At 46.5% G+C, this 12,671-nt stretch overlaps 1 protein-coding gene across 1 annotated transcript; it reads left to right on the top strand.

The window, feature by feature from the left end:
• Positions 1-9,930: 9,930 nt before the first annotated feature.
• FOXD1 (forkhead box D1) lies at positions 9,931-12,148 on the top strand. The gene has a single exon (XM_030302686.1). The coding sequence runs from the start codon at positions 9,999-10,001 to the stop codon at positions 11,418-11,420; it is 1,422 nt and encodes a 473-aa protein (XP_030158546.1). The 5' UTR covers positions 9,931-9,998; the 3' UTR covers positions 11,421-12,148.
• Positions 12,149-12,671: the final 523 nt, after the last annotated feature.

Genomic DNA, 12,671 nt, shown 5'->3' with positions numbered 1-12,671 from the left:
CACTAATAACCCCCAGAATCAAGATGACGGGAAACCATCCCAATAAAAACATTTAAGTTTTATTTTTATTTTTAATTTTTTTTCAACGTTTTTTATTTATTTTGGGACAGAGAGAGACAGAGCATGAACGGGGAGGGGCAGAGAGAGAGGGAGACACAGAATCGGAAACAGGCTCCAGGCTCCGAGCCATCAGCCCAGAGCCTGACGCGGGGCTCGAACTCACGGACCGCGAGATCGTGACCTGGCTGAAGTCGGACGCTTAACCGACTGCGCCACCCAGGCGCCCCTTAAGTTTTATTTTTAAGTAAAATCTCTACCCTGAAGGTGGGTCTAGAACTCACAACCCCAAGATCAAGGGTCACGTGCTTCACAGACCAAGAAGAGCATGGCACCCCCCCCCCCCCATTAAACACATTTTGGATTAGAAAAAGAAAAGTATGTGCTCTTAATCCCTTTTATCTCTTTCACTCATTCTCCCATCCACCTCCCCTCTGGCAACCAAAGTTTATTCTCTCTATTTTTGAATCTGTGTTTTGGTTTTTCTTTTCTTCTTTGTTTTGTTTCTTAAAATCCACGTATAAGTGAAATCATATGGTATTTATCTTTCTCTGACTGACTTATTTCACTTAGCGTTATATGCTCGAGGTCCTTCCATCTTGTTACAAATGGCAGGATTTCATTCTTTTTTATGGTTGAGTATTATTCCACTGTACATATATACCACATCTCCTTTATCCACTCATCTATGGATAGACTTCCATGGTTGCTTCCAACTTCCATGGTTGCTTCCATGTCTTGGCTATTGTAAATAATGCTGCAATAAAAATAGGGTGTATATGTCTTTTTGAATTAGTGTTTTCATTTTCTTTGAGTAAATACCTGGTAGTGGAATTACTGGATAATATAGTATTTCTATTTTTAATGTTTTGAAGAACTTTCATACTGTTTTCCACAGCGGCTACACCAAATTGCACTCCCACCAATTGTACACAAGGGTTCCTTTTCCTCCACATCCTCATCATCCTCATTTGTTGTTTCTTGTCATTTGGATTCTAGCCATTCTGAAAGGTGGTAAGGTGATATCTCATTGTGGTTTTAATTTGATTTTTCCTAATGATGAGAGATGTTAAGTATCTTTTCATGTGTCTGTTGGCCATCTGTATGTCTTCTTTGGGAAAATGTCTATTCAGGTCCTCTGCCCATTTTTTAATTGTGTGTTTTTCTGATATCCACTTGTATAAGTTCTTTATTTATTTTGGATATTAACGCCTTATTGGATATATCATTTGGAAATGTCTTCTGCCATTCAGTAGGTTGCCTTTTTGTTTTATTAATGGTTTCCTTCACTGTGCAAAACCTTTTTATTTTTGTGTAGTCCCAGTAGTTTAATTTTGCTTTTGTTTCCTTTGCCTGTGGAGACATATCTAGAAAAATCTTCCGCCAGCTGATGTCAAAGAAATTACCACCCATGTTTCCTTCTAGGAGTTTTATGGCTTCAGGTTTCACATTTGGTGGTCTTTAATCCATTTTGAGTTTATTTCTGTGTAAGAAAGTGGTCTAGTTTCTGTTCACTTTTCCCAGAACCAAATGTTGAAGAGAATGTCTTTTTCCTGTTGTATATCCTAGCCTCTTTTGTCTTAGATTAATTAATTATATAAGCATGGGTTTATTTCTGGGTTGTCTATTGATCTAGGTGTCTATTTTTTGCCAGCACCATACTGTTTTGATTACTACAGCTTTGTACTTCTTTCTCAAGATTGTTTTGGCTATTCAGGGTCTTAGGTGGTTCCATACAAATTTTAGTATTACTTGTTCTAGTTTCTGTGAAAAATGTTGGTGTTTTGATAGGGATTGCATTAAATGGCTTTGCGTAGTATGGACATTTAATTCTTCCAACCCATGAACATGGACTATCTTTCTATTTGTTTGTGTCATCTTCAATTTCTTTAATCAATGTTTTATAGTTTTGTTTGTTTTATAGTTTTATAGTTTTATAGTTTGTTTTATAGTTTTATAGTTTTATAGTTATATAGGTTTATAAACCTATATAGTTTATAGGTCTTTCACTTCCTTAGTTAAGTTTATTCCTAGGTAGGTTTTTTTTTTTTTTTTTTGGTATTTTGTTATTTTTGATGCAATTGTAAATTTAAAAAAATTATTTTTATTTATTTAATTTATTTAATTTTTATTTTTAAGAGAGAAAGAGTGCAAGCAGGGGAGGGCAGAGGGAGGGAATCTTAAGCAGGCTCCACGCTCAGTGAGGAGCCCCACATGGGGCTCTATCTTAAGACCTTAAGATCATGACCTGAGCCAAAATCAAGAGTCAGATGCTTAACTGACCGAGCCACCCAGGTGCCCCAATTTTTGGTATAATTGTAAATGGGATTGTTTCCTTAATTTCTCTTTCTGCTGCTTCATTATTAGTGTGTACAAATGTAATGGATTTCTGTATATTAATTTTGTATCCTGCAACTTTCCTGTATTCATGTATTAGTTCTAGTAGTTTTGGGTTTTTTTTGGGTAGTCTTTAGGGGGTTCTATATATAGTATCATGTTATCTGCAAAGAGTGAAAGTTTTACTTCTTCCTTATCAATTTGGACGCCTTTCATTTCTTTTTCTTGCCTGATTGCTCTGATTAGGACTTCCAGTCACAGACCTAATTTTTAATGATTGCAAATGATTCCATTTTAAGGATATATAGTAAAATGTTGAACTCTTGAGCATTTAGCATGTTCCCAATTTTTTTCCCTTAAAAAAAATCACTACAACAAACAATTTTGTACATAAATCTTTGTTTATATTTCTGGTTGTTTTCTTAGGATGGAGCCCTAGAATGAATGATAACAGAGAGAATGGGCACTGAAGATACAACTGCCAAATTGTTTGCTAGAAGTTTTGTGTCACTACATTTTACACAGGAAGTGTATGATTGAGTTCTTACCATTATACCCATCATGTTCATGTTCTTTGTTAATTTGATCGAGGAAAATGGCATTTCACCTTTTTCCAATTTGCATGTCTTTTATTACCAGTGGTCATTATTTTTCTTTACTCTTCTGTAGATTTTGGGTTCAGATCCTTTCTCAGTTTTTTCTGCTCTAGAAAGTTAGCCAATCAGAGCTTTCTAGTAAAGACAATTTGCTCACATGTTCCTCTAGTGGAAACTTTTAAGACCACCTTCTGCACAGGGGCCTATGTTTGTATTCCACGGCAACTAACCCCCCACCGCCACATTGGTGCCAGACTGTGGTGTCAGGTGAAGGGTTGCCCCTGAGGGTGGATATTGAGATCTCTTGGTGTGTTTGCATATGTAAAGCAGAGGGATGATAGTTCAGTCTTGGTTTAAGCCTGGACACCAAGCAATAGAGTGTATGTGTGTGCACGTGCATGTGTGTGTGTGCACACGCGTGTGTGCGATAGCTACGGTTGGTCACTATGTATTTTAAACACACAAAAAATTGCAATAAGTGACAAGGCTTTCTGATGGTTTTATAAAGGATCCTTTTTATTTTCAATGCTGCATCCCTAAAATCACTTTAAAGAGCCCCATTCTTCCCAAGCAGAGAGATTTCTCTTCACAGAGAGCCCCTGGGTGAACTACAAATAAAAAATAATAATAAATGCATTCTTTCTAGATATGGTAATACTATTTTTTAATTCTTATGTTAGAATTAAAAATAATATGTCTATTTCCAAGAAATTAACTTATTAAACAATGTAAGTAAACATGAGAAGATTACAGAGCTACAAACATATTCTCTTCTTTTAAATGTTTATTTATTTTTGAGAGGGAGACAGAAACCAAAGCAGGCTTCAGGCTCTGAGCTGTCAGCACAGAGCTGGTCACAGGGTTTGGACTCGCGAACCGCGAGATCATGACCTCAGCTGAAGTCAGCCACTTAATCCATTGAGCCACCCAGGTGATGCTATGAACATGTTCTCTTGAGAGTGTTGTATTGAAGGTAACCCCCCAAAGGAGGAGTCCTCTCTGGAATGGAGATGTGTGTATTTTGCAGTTAAATTCCTGATAAAAATATCTTCTGAACTTTTCATTTTGGGATACAAAATTTAAACGTGCCGCCTCAAGCCACTGAGATCAGAGCTAAATAAGTCTCTGTGCTGGTGTGTGTTGGGGCAGGAGGGCTAGTCCAGGTTACCTGCGGTAATGAAAATTCCCGAGTCAGTATAAATAATTTTGCTGTTATAAAACACAGATTTAGACCTTTGCTGACATTCTGAATTCTTGAGGATTTCTGAATCTTGCTCAGGACATGAAATGCTTGTTTAAGGAGCTGTTGTGCAAGCATAAGACTGCTTAATAAGACCCAGAAGGCCACTAAAATATCTTCTTCACAAAGGACTCTAACTTCCAACTACACTCAGTGAAGACCCCCATTTGAAACTGGATTACAACATTTTATCAAATGTTTTTTGTTAAAATGTATCTACCCTTAGGAGAGGTACTAACTACTCTCAGCCAGTAACACCTTGCCTTGAACTTATTTTCAGACTGCATAACTGGCCCCAAAGAAACAGATTTAGGGGGTGCAAAGAGTCTGGCCCATGGAGTCCTATGTTGGGAGAGGCTTCTGGAACTGCGACATGAAGATGGAGGGCTCCACTCTGCCTTCGTGGCCTCTGTAACAACTAGAGGCAACTATCCATGGCTGTTTCCGCAGCCACCATATGGTACCCACTTCACCAGTTGTTGTGACCTTGACATTAGCTCAGTGGCATGTATGAACCAACCCTCATGGAAGGAATATTAAACCACTAGAGAATGCTGAAATGGAAGGACCTGGACAGCCAGAGAAATATTTCAAGGTCATCTGGGGCCTCCAAGGCTTTAAGACAGGTAAGAAGGCAGGAAAGGGATATAAAATGTAAGTGTGTGTGTGCGCACGCACGCACGCATCAGGGGGAAATATTCACAATTCTGGTGGAGTCTTAACTCTTACTTTTTTTTTTTAAACTCTTTAAAATTGAAGATAATGTGCAGAGTGTGAATCTGAAAGTCTCAACGTTGGGGTGCCTGGGTGGCTCAGTCGGTTAAGCATCCGACTTTTAATTTCTGTTCAGGTCATGATCTTGCAGTTCATGGGTTCAAGCTCATCGTTGGGCTCTGTGGTGACAGAATATCTGCTTGGGATTCTCTATCTCCCTCTCTCTCTGCCCCTCCCCCACTAAAATAAATAAATAAACTTAAAAAAAGAAATCTTAAAAAAAAAAGAAAGTCTCAAAATCATGAGCAAGGTGAGGTTACAAATCTAGAAGGGTGTGGGAAGACTGTTGCTGTGACTTCACTAATGTGTGTGCTTTCTTAGGACAATGGGGTTCCTTTGAGGATTTCTGGGGTGAAAAAGGTGTAGGAAAATGACAAACCTTTATTGAATGCCCACTGCATGCATGGTGTTACAAAGAGCTAGGTGCATGGAGGTTTGAAAAGGAACAGAAAAGGAGAAAAATAACCCAATGTCCGTTGGCAAATGAATGGATAAGCAAAATGTGTATATATAGAAAAGAGCCTTTAAGCCTTTTCAGCCTTAAAAAGGAATGACATTTTGATACATGCTACAACCTGTATTTTTCTATTTTGTGAGACAGCCAGAATACTCAAATTCATAGAGAAAGTGGAATCATGGTTGCCAGGGGCTGGGGTTTGGGTGGGAGGAATGGAGTTCCTGTTTAAAAAAAATTTTTTTAACGTTTATTTATGTTTGAGACAGAGAGAGACAGAGCATGAACGGGGGAGGGTCAGAGAGAGGGAGACACAGAATCGGAAACAGGCTCCAGGCTCTGAGCTGTCAGCACAGAGCCGGATGTGGGGCTCGAACTCACGGACCGCGAGATCATGACCTGAGCCGAAGTCAGCCACTTAACCGACTGAGCCACCCAAGCGCCCCTGGAGTTACTGTTTAATGGGTACAGAGTTTCAGTTTGGGATGATGGAAAAATTCTGGAAATGGATAATATGATTGTTGCCTCAACGTGACTGAATGCCTCTGAATTGTATAAAGTGGTAAATTTTTACTACTGTGCTATGCCACCGATGTGATGTTTGTGTATATATTCATGTTATACATTACTTAATACATATAAGGCTCTGAGCCTAGTCACAAGAAAAAAAAGTTAAAAAGTAAAAATAAAGGGTAAATTTTATGCTATGTATATTTTAACACGCACTGGAAAACAATTTAAAAAAAAACAATTAAAAAAAAACCAACGAGGAATAGAGTGCCCTTTGGCCTCCAGACGTTTGAGGTTCCAGAAAAGGAAGATGCGTAGAGCCACGGGGAAGGACAGTGTCCGGTTAAAGAACGGCTCCCAGGCACCGCTGTTGTGGCCGGGGGACTGAGAAAGCACTTGTCATTGGGCTTAACAATTGCCCATCTACCTGGCTCCCCCACGGGACCCCTCACACCACGGACTCCAGTTTTATTCTTTCTCTCCAGAACCAGAGCTCTAGGCACAAAGTCGTATCTCAGTACAGACTTGTGGAATGATTCCAGGAGAGACGCAGCCCCAAGCGTCCGCCGAGTTGGGAAACACGTTCGTATACATATTCATGGGTAAACTCTTGGGATGCTCTAGGGCAGAGAGAGCTGGAGTCCAAGGTCCCAAATGGGGAGTTTACTCCCCCAGGTCTCTGCTAGCCTTCACCCACCAAAGGAGGTTCTGTGAGGGGACCGAGTGCAAGGCGCCGAGCCCCCCCCCCCCCCCAGTGGAAGGTCCCGCCACCTCCCTGATTCCTGCTGCCGCACAATCCCAATAACGGCTCTCTCGGGCGAGGAGGTGGGGGGGGAACTTGTGGAGCGCCCAAACCATCCAAGTGAAAACAGCAGAAACTTGCGGTTCAGGGAAAGGCCTCTGCTCCTGCTCGGCCGCTCCCGAGAAGGAGAGGTGGGGCCTCAAGAAACAAAAACCCTGGCCGTCCGACGGCCAGTGGGAGGGAAGGTCCGGAGCCCACTAGCCACACTCCCAAAACGCCTGCTGCCTCCCAGCTCGGGATCCGGGCCTGCGGCGCGGTCAGCAGGGCGCTGCGCCGCCGCCAGGGGGCAGCCCTCCCCCACGTGGGCACCACCGGGCCAGGCGAGCGCCCCGCGCGTTCAGCGTGCACGCCAGCGGAGCACACGAGAGGGAGGTCGCCGCGTCGCCCCCAGCCCGCCTCACAGAATAGTTTCTCGTCCCTTGTGCCAGCTTGAGAGCGTGTCGGTGGATATTCCCCAGCCGGGGCTGAGAGCTGGGAGCACGTTTGGGAGGGACGCCCGGGGGGAGGGGACGAGGGGCGCAAAGGAGGACCACGCGGGAAATGAAACACTTGGGTTTCCGCGCTCTGGGAATTTCAAGAGCCGGGAGCTACAGGCCGCGTACAAAAGTGTAGCTTCACTAAAGCAAACAAAGCAAGTGACACGTCCAAATCTGGGGCTCGAGTATAAAGCTCACCCAAATCTCTGTTAACACTGTCCCCGCAGCACTCCTCCTGGGCTGAATTTCAGCTCTGACCTTCTCTAAATCCTAACACTTATCCTTGAGTGGCCAGAAGATAATTTGCCACGTTTTTCAAACGTTTCTAGGGAAGATCCCTTTAACCCTTCGGGGAGGGAGCTTTGGACAAAGTTACAAACGGAACGCAAAGTCAATCTCAGCGCCCTCCTTGGCCAGACAAGTTCAGGGTAGGGGAATGGGGGCTGATCACCTAAAGTAACTAATGGTCTGCGAACAAATTCCTCCCCTCCGTTTTACCTTCAAATACCTCGCCACACACCAATCCTCAGTCTAGTGCAAATCATGGTGTTTATTTAGCTATTGACTGGGTACTTATAAAACTTAAACTTCCTAATGTAAAAGTGAACGCCTTGGTAAGGAATCCTGGCTACATCAACAAAGCAATGTGATGCCTGATTAATAGTGCTGATTAATGTTGGCTCAGGTTAATGCTGAGCGCCTTACAATAATTAAATGGTTCAGTCATTTTTCAAACGAGACTCAATGGAAAATAATTTATTTACAATTTGAGGCGTTCTCATAGATCTGTCAAAGATCTATGATGGACTTTATGGGTCATTTGTAAGTGTAACTGGTGGTTAGCTCTCCTAGGCAACAAAAACTCGATTTTAAAATAAGTCTTAGGTGGGGGGACAGTTTATTTTTGAGACTCTGTGATGGATAAGGGGAGTAATAAAACGTTTGAAAATGTGAAAAACCTTGTGGATAAAATGATATACACAAAGGTAGCTGATGATTGTTCCTACAAAAAGCCATTGATTTTTGATAGTTTTTGTCAAGTGGTTATTTTAATCAGAAAGCTGTAATTTGGAGGCAGGTCCCTACTTTGAAATAGAAGTGTTTTAGGAAATGCAAATATTGAAAAAGTATGGCTATGTGAGTGTGAATTCCACAAGCTATTGGGATTCTTACACCAGCCACAATGATTAGAGTTGATGACAAAGATGGGAATACTCAAAATAATATCATATTTAAATTCTTTCCACTACCTTGTGACCTGAAAAGGAAAATTGGATTGAAAAGAACTTGCATCTTATTTTAAAATATTATTTCGTTTCTTTTTCACCAGTAGCTATTGGAAATATTTAGATTTCCCAAAAACATTTCTAAAGCTGGTTTGAAAGTTTTAATTAATATAGTTCCTATTAAGCCTGAGTATGTGTATATGTTGTAGTTATTTAAGTATTTTGAGATTACTGTGAAGTGTTGATTAGAATGTTCCTCTTACTAAGAACTATAGAGTCCCTTACCCATTATGAAAGAGCTTTTTATGAGTTGCTCCTAGGGTGCAGTTTTTAAAAATGTATTTTGTTTTTCACTAACATTTTCTATTTCTTTTCTGCATTCAATGATTACTTTCTTTATTCCCATGAAATTTGTCAGATCCTCTCATTAGAGGGGCTTAGTTTAGCTGTCAAGTTTCTAGGGCATTCAGTTGCAGATAAGTGACTAAAACGCCAGCCTAACCACATTTTTATTAACAGATGGCGGAAAACAAACGTCTTTGGAGAAGAACCGAAGGGGACAGGTTAAAAGGTCAGTAAACAATTATTATTGTGCTTAAACTGGGGGGGGGGGGGTTTCTCTACAGATTCGATGGGGGAGCTGCTGGCCCAATCTGGGGGAGATGGGACAACCCAACAGATCTCAGAGCCATTCCCCAGGGACCACCTCGGACGATTGGGGGAGGGGAGTTACCTCTGGGCTGGACGTCTCCTACAGGCCATCTGACTGGTCAAACTGTCGCGTCACGGGAGTGCTTGTGAAGTTAGGATTGAGGGCTAATTGAAGGGAAGGAGCCTGGGAATTCCAACTCGTGCAGTGGCCCTAGGTCCAGAGCACCGCGGGCCAGCACGTAATTCGGGTCCCAACCCCTTTGACAAGGAGTAGTAAAGAGTGGTGGGGTCCTCTCTCCTCCCCCCATGTTCTCAGTTGCTGCTCTCTCCTACGGGCAAACTTTCTCTCCCGAGCAGGGCTGATTTCCTAGGCTTTCTTTCCCTTCCCTCGGTAGCGCTCTGACGTGCACACCATGTGACAGGCCTCCTGCTATAAGCCGAGGAAAGGTCCGCCCTCTCCTGGACTCAGCCCTCGCCTCGCAGAGCTCGGTCCCTAGACTCTCACCCGTCCCGCACCGTCCCGGGCGCCCGACACTCTGACTTGCTCGCCCGGGGCCTCGCCACCCCCTCCTCACTGATCGTGCGAGGCCCCGCACCGCAAGGGGAAGGTCAAGTCCCCCCGCCTGGGACCGGTGCGCGCGGAGTCCAGCGAGTGCACAGACCTTGCGGCTCTCGCGGCGGCGCAGGAGTTACAAAGTCGCGGCGCAAAAAGCCTCTGCCGCAGCCCGGCAGCTCCCGCGCAGCTCCAGCGGCGGCGGCGCCCCCAGCGTGGCGCCCCCGTGCCGGGCCCGCCGCCCGGGACCCGGGCTGGGGCGCGGCGGGAGCCCGGAGCCCGGCGCCCCTATGCGCCGCCTCGCCGCCGCCGCGCTACAGCTATGACCCTGAGCACGGAGATGTCCGATGCCTCCGGCCTCGCGGAGGAGACAGACATCGACGTGGTAGGGGAGGGCGAGGACGAAGACGACGAGGAAGAGGACGACGACGAGGGCAGCGGCGGCGTGTCCCGCCTGGCGGTCCCCGCGCAGCGGCGGCGGCGGCGGCGCTCCTACACCGGAGAGGACGAGCTGGAGGACCTGGAGGAGGACGACGACGACGACGATGACATCCTGCTGGCCCCGCGCTCAGTGGCCTCCCCGGCGCCCCCGGGCCCAGCCCCAGTGGCGGGGGCCGGGGCCGGCGGGGGCGGCGGCGCGGGCTCGGGCGCGGGCGGCGGCGGCGGCGGCGGGACCGCGGGCGGCGGCGCCAAGAACCCCCTGGTGAAGCCGCCCTACTCGTACATCGCGCTCATCACCATGGCCATCCTGCAGAGCCCCAAGAAGCGGCTGACGCTGAGCGAGATCTGCGAGTTCATCAGCGGCCGCTTCCCCTACTACCGGGAGAAGTTCCCCGCCTGGCAGAACAGCATCCGCCACAACCTCTCGCTCAACGACTGCTTCGTCAAGATCCCCCGCGAGCCCGGCAACCCCGGCAAAGGCAACTACTGGACGCTGGACCCCGAGTCCGCCGACATGTTCGACAACGGCAGCTTCCTGCGCCGGAGGAAGCGCTTCAAGCGGCAGCCGCTGCTCCCGCCCAACGCCGCGGCCGCCGAGTCGCTGCTGCTGCGCAGCGCAGGGGGCGCGGCGGGCGCGGGCGACCCCGCGGCGGCCGCGGCGCTCTTCCCGCCCGCGCCCCCGCCGCCCCCGCACGCCTACGGCTACGGCCCCTACGGCTGCGGCTACGGCCTGCAGCTGCCGCCCTACGCGCCGCCCTCGGCCCTCTTCGCCGCCGCCGCGGCCGCCGCCGCCGCCGCCGCCTTCCACCCGCACTCGCCCCCGCCGCCCCCGCCGCCCCCGCCGCCGCACGGCGCGGCCGCGGAGCTGGCCCGGACCGCCTTCGGCTACCGGCCGCACCCGCTCGGCGCCGCCCTGCCCGCCCCCCTGCAGGCCTCGGCTGCCAAGGCCGGCGGCCCGGGCGCCTCGGCGCTGGCGCGCTCGCCCTTCTCCATCGAGAGCATCATCGGAGGCAGCCTGGGCCCGGCCGCCGCCGCCGCCGCCGCGCAAGCAGCCGTCGCCGTGCAGGCCTCGCCTTTACCCTCTGCGGGGACCCCGTCCGCGCCCGCGCCGGGATCCGGCGGCGGCGGCGGCTGCGCGGCTCAGGCGGCCGTAGGCCCGGCCGCCGCGCTCACCCGCTCCCTCGTGGCCGCCGCGGCCGCCGCCGCCTCCTCGGTCTCCTCGTCCGCCGCGCTGGGGACTCTGCACCAAGGGACTGCCCTGTCCAGTGTCGAGAACTTTACTGCTAGGATTTCAAATTGTTAATAACGCTATGTTAGCGCGCTTGGGAAAGAGAAGGTAGGAATCCCGGCTCTTTTTTTTTTTTTTTTTTTTTCTTTCATCTTGCTGGTTTGGCGTTTGGTACACTTCTCCCGGCGCGGCCCCTCCCGACCTCGCGCCCCCATTTTCGCCGCTTGGGACTCTCAGACAAGACTGAGTTTGGCAGCAGCGGGGACGCGCTTTTTGGCTCTGCGGGTCCCTCTATTTATGCAAAATCGCCCTATGCTGCAGGCCCCGACCCGGGGTGCGGAGGAAGAGGGTACTGGTGGGGGCACTCCCTTGGCCTAAGCACAAGGGGCTTCCTTGACTTGTGGGAAACGTTTTTCTAAAAAATCTAAGCCTTTTTGAGGTCTAGAGATTCTCAGGTCCAGGCGTTAAAAATATCAGTAATGTTCAAAAGAATGATAAACAGTAAAGGTCCTGAAGAGTGCCAGCGAAGCAGTAGTTTTTATTTGAGGACACTTGTCTGGTGTACTTTTTCATGAAAAGGAAAAAAATGATTAACATGTTTACACAAGGAAAAAAAGTCAAAGTTATCATTTCTTATTTTAACCTGTGTTTTGTATCATAATAGACGTGCGGATTTTTTATTTTGTACTTACTGCGTATTCTTTACAAGGAGTATTGTAAATTTTACTGGCAATTATTATTGTACTATTCTAATGTAAGATTTTTACACTTTTTCAGAAATAAAATGCTTAATTTTCAAAGAAAATCCACCAAAAAGTTGGCTTCAGTCGTCCCCTGCTTAGTTTATTTTCTCTTTTGTTAAGGAAATTTCTATGGGAGTTGTGTAGGAACCCAATATAGAATAGGACATTTTATTTTCAAAGAGACTTTAACAAAAGCATCATGCCATGATTTTTCAGTTATACTTCCTAGGTCAAAGCTATTGCAAGAAACCAGAAACTACTTCTAAATGATTACAAGTTGAAGAAGTTACTTTGGTATACATTTTCAAATCTCATTCCATTCCATTTTGAAGAGCATTGAGGCTATTTAAAATTAATGCCACAGTTACCCTCAGATAATTTTATGGAACTTTAAATTTATTTGTCAGTTTCCCACTTCCTTTGATTTCCACTGGCTTTTGAGCACAATATTGCATATATCTGTAAAAGCTCTGCAACACATTATATTGTAATGAAAGCAACACAAGCAAATAGGTAACTTTTAGTTTAAAATTTTTAGAGATGATCAACACTTAAGTAGCTTTGAAGTCCTGAGTATTTACAC

Source organism: Lynx canadensis, chromosome A1 (assembly GCF_007474595.2).
Source record: "Lynx canadensis isolate LIC74 chromosome A1, mLynCan4.pri.v2, whole genome shotgun sequence".
In the NCBI taxonomy this organism is placed as follows: Eukaryota; Metazoa; Chordata; class Mammalia; order Carnivora; family Felidae; genus Lynx; species Lynx canadensis.
The sequence above is the reverse complement of the archived record's forward strand: the minus strand, read 5'-3'. Positions and strand labels throughout refer to the sequence as shown.

Coding starts and splice junctions, on each gene's coding strand:
- FOXD1 (XM_030302686.1), top strand. CDS start 9,999: ATGACCCTGAGCACGGAGATGTCCGATGCCTCCGGCCTCGCGGAGGAG.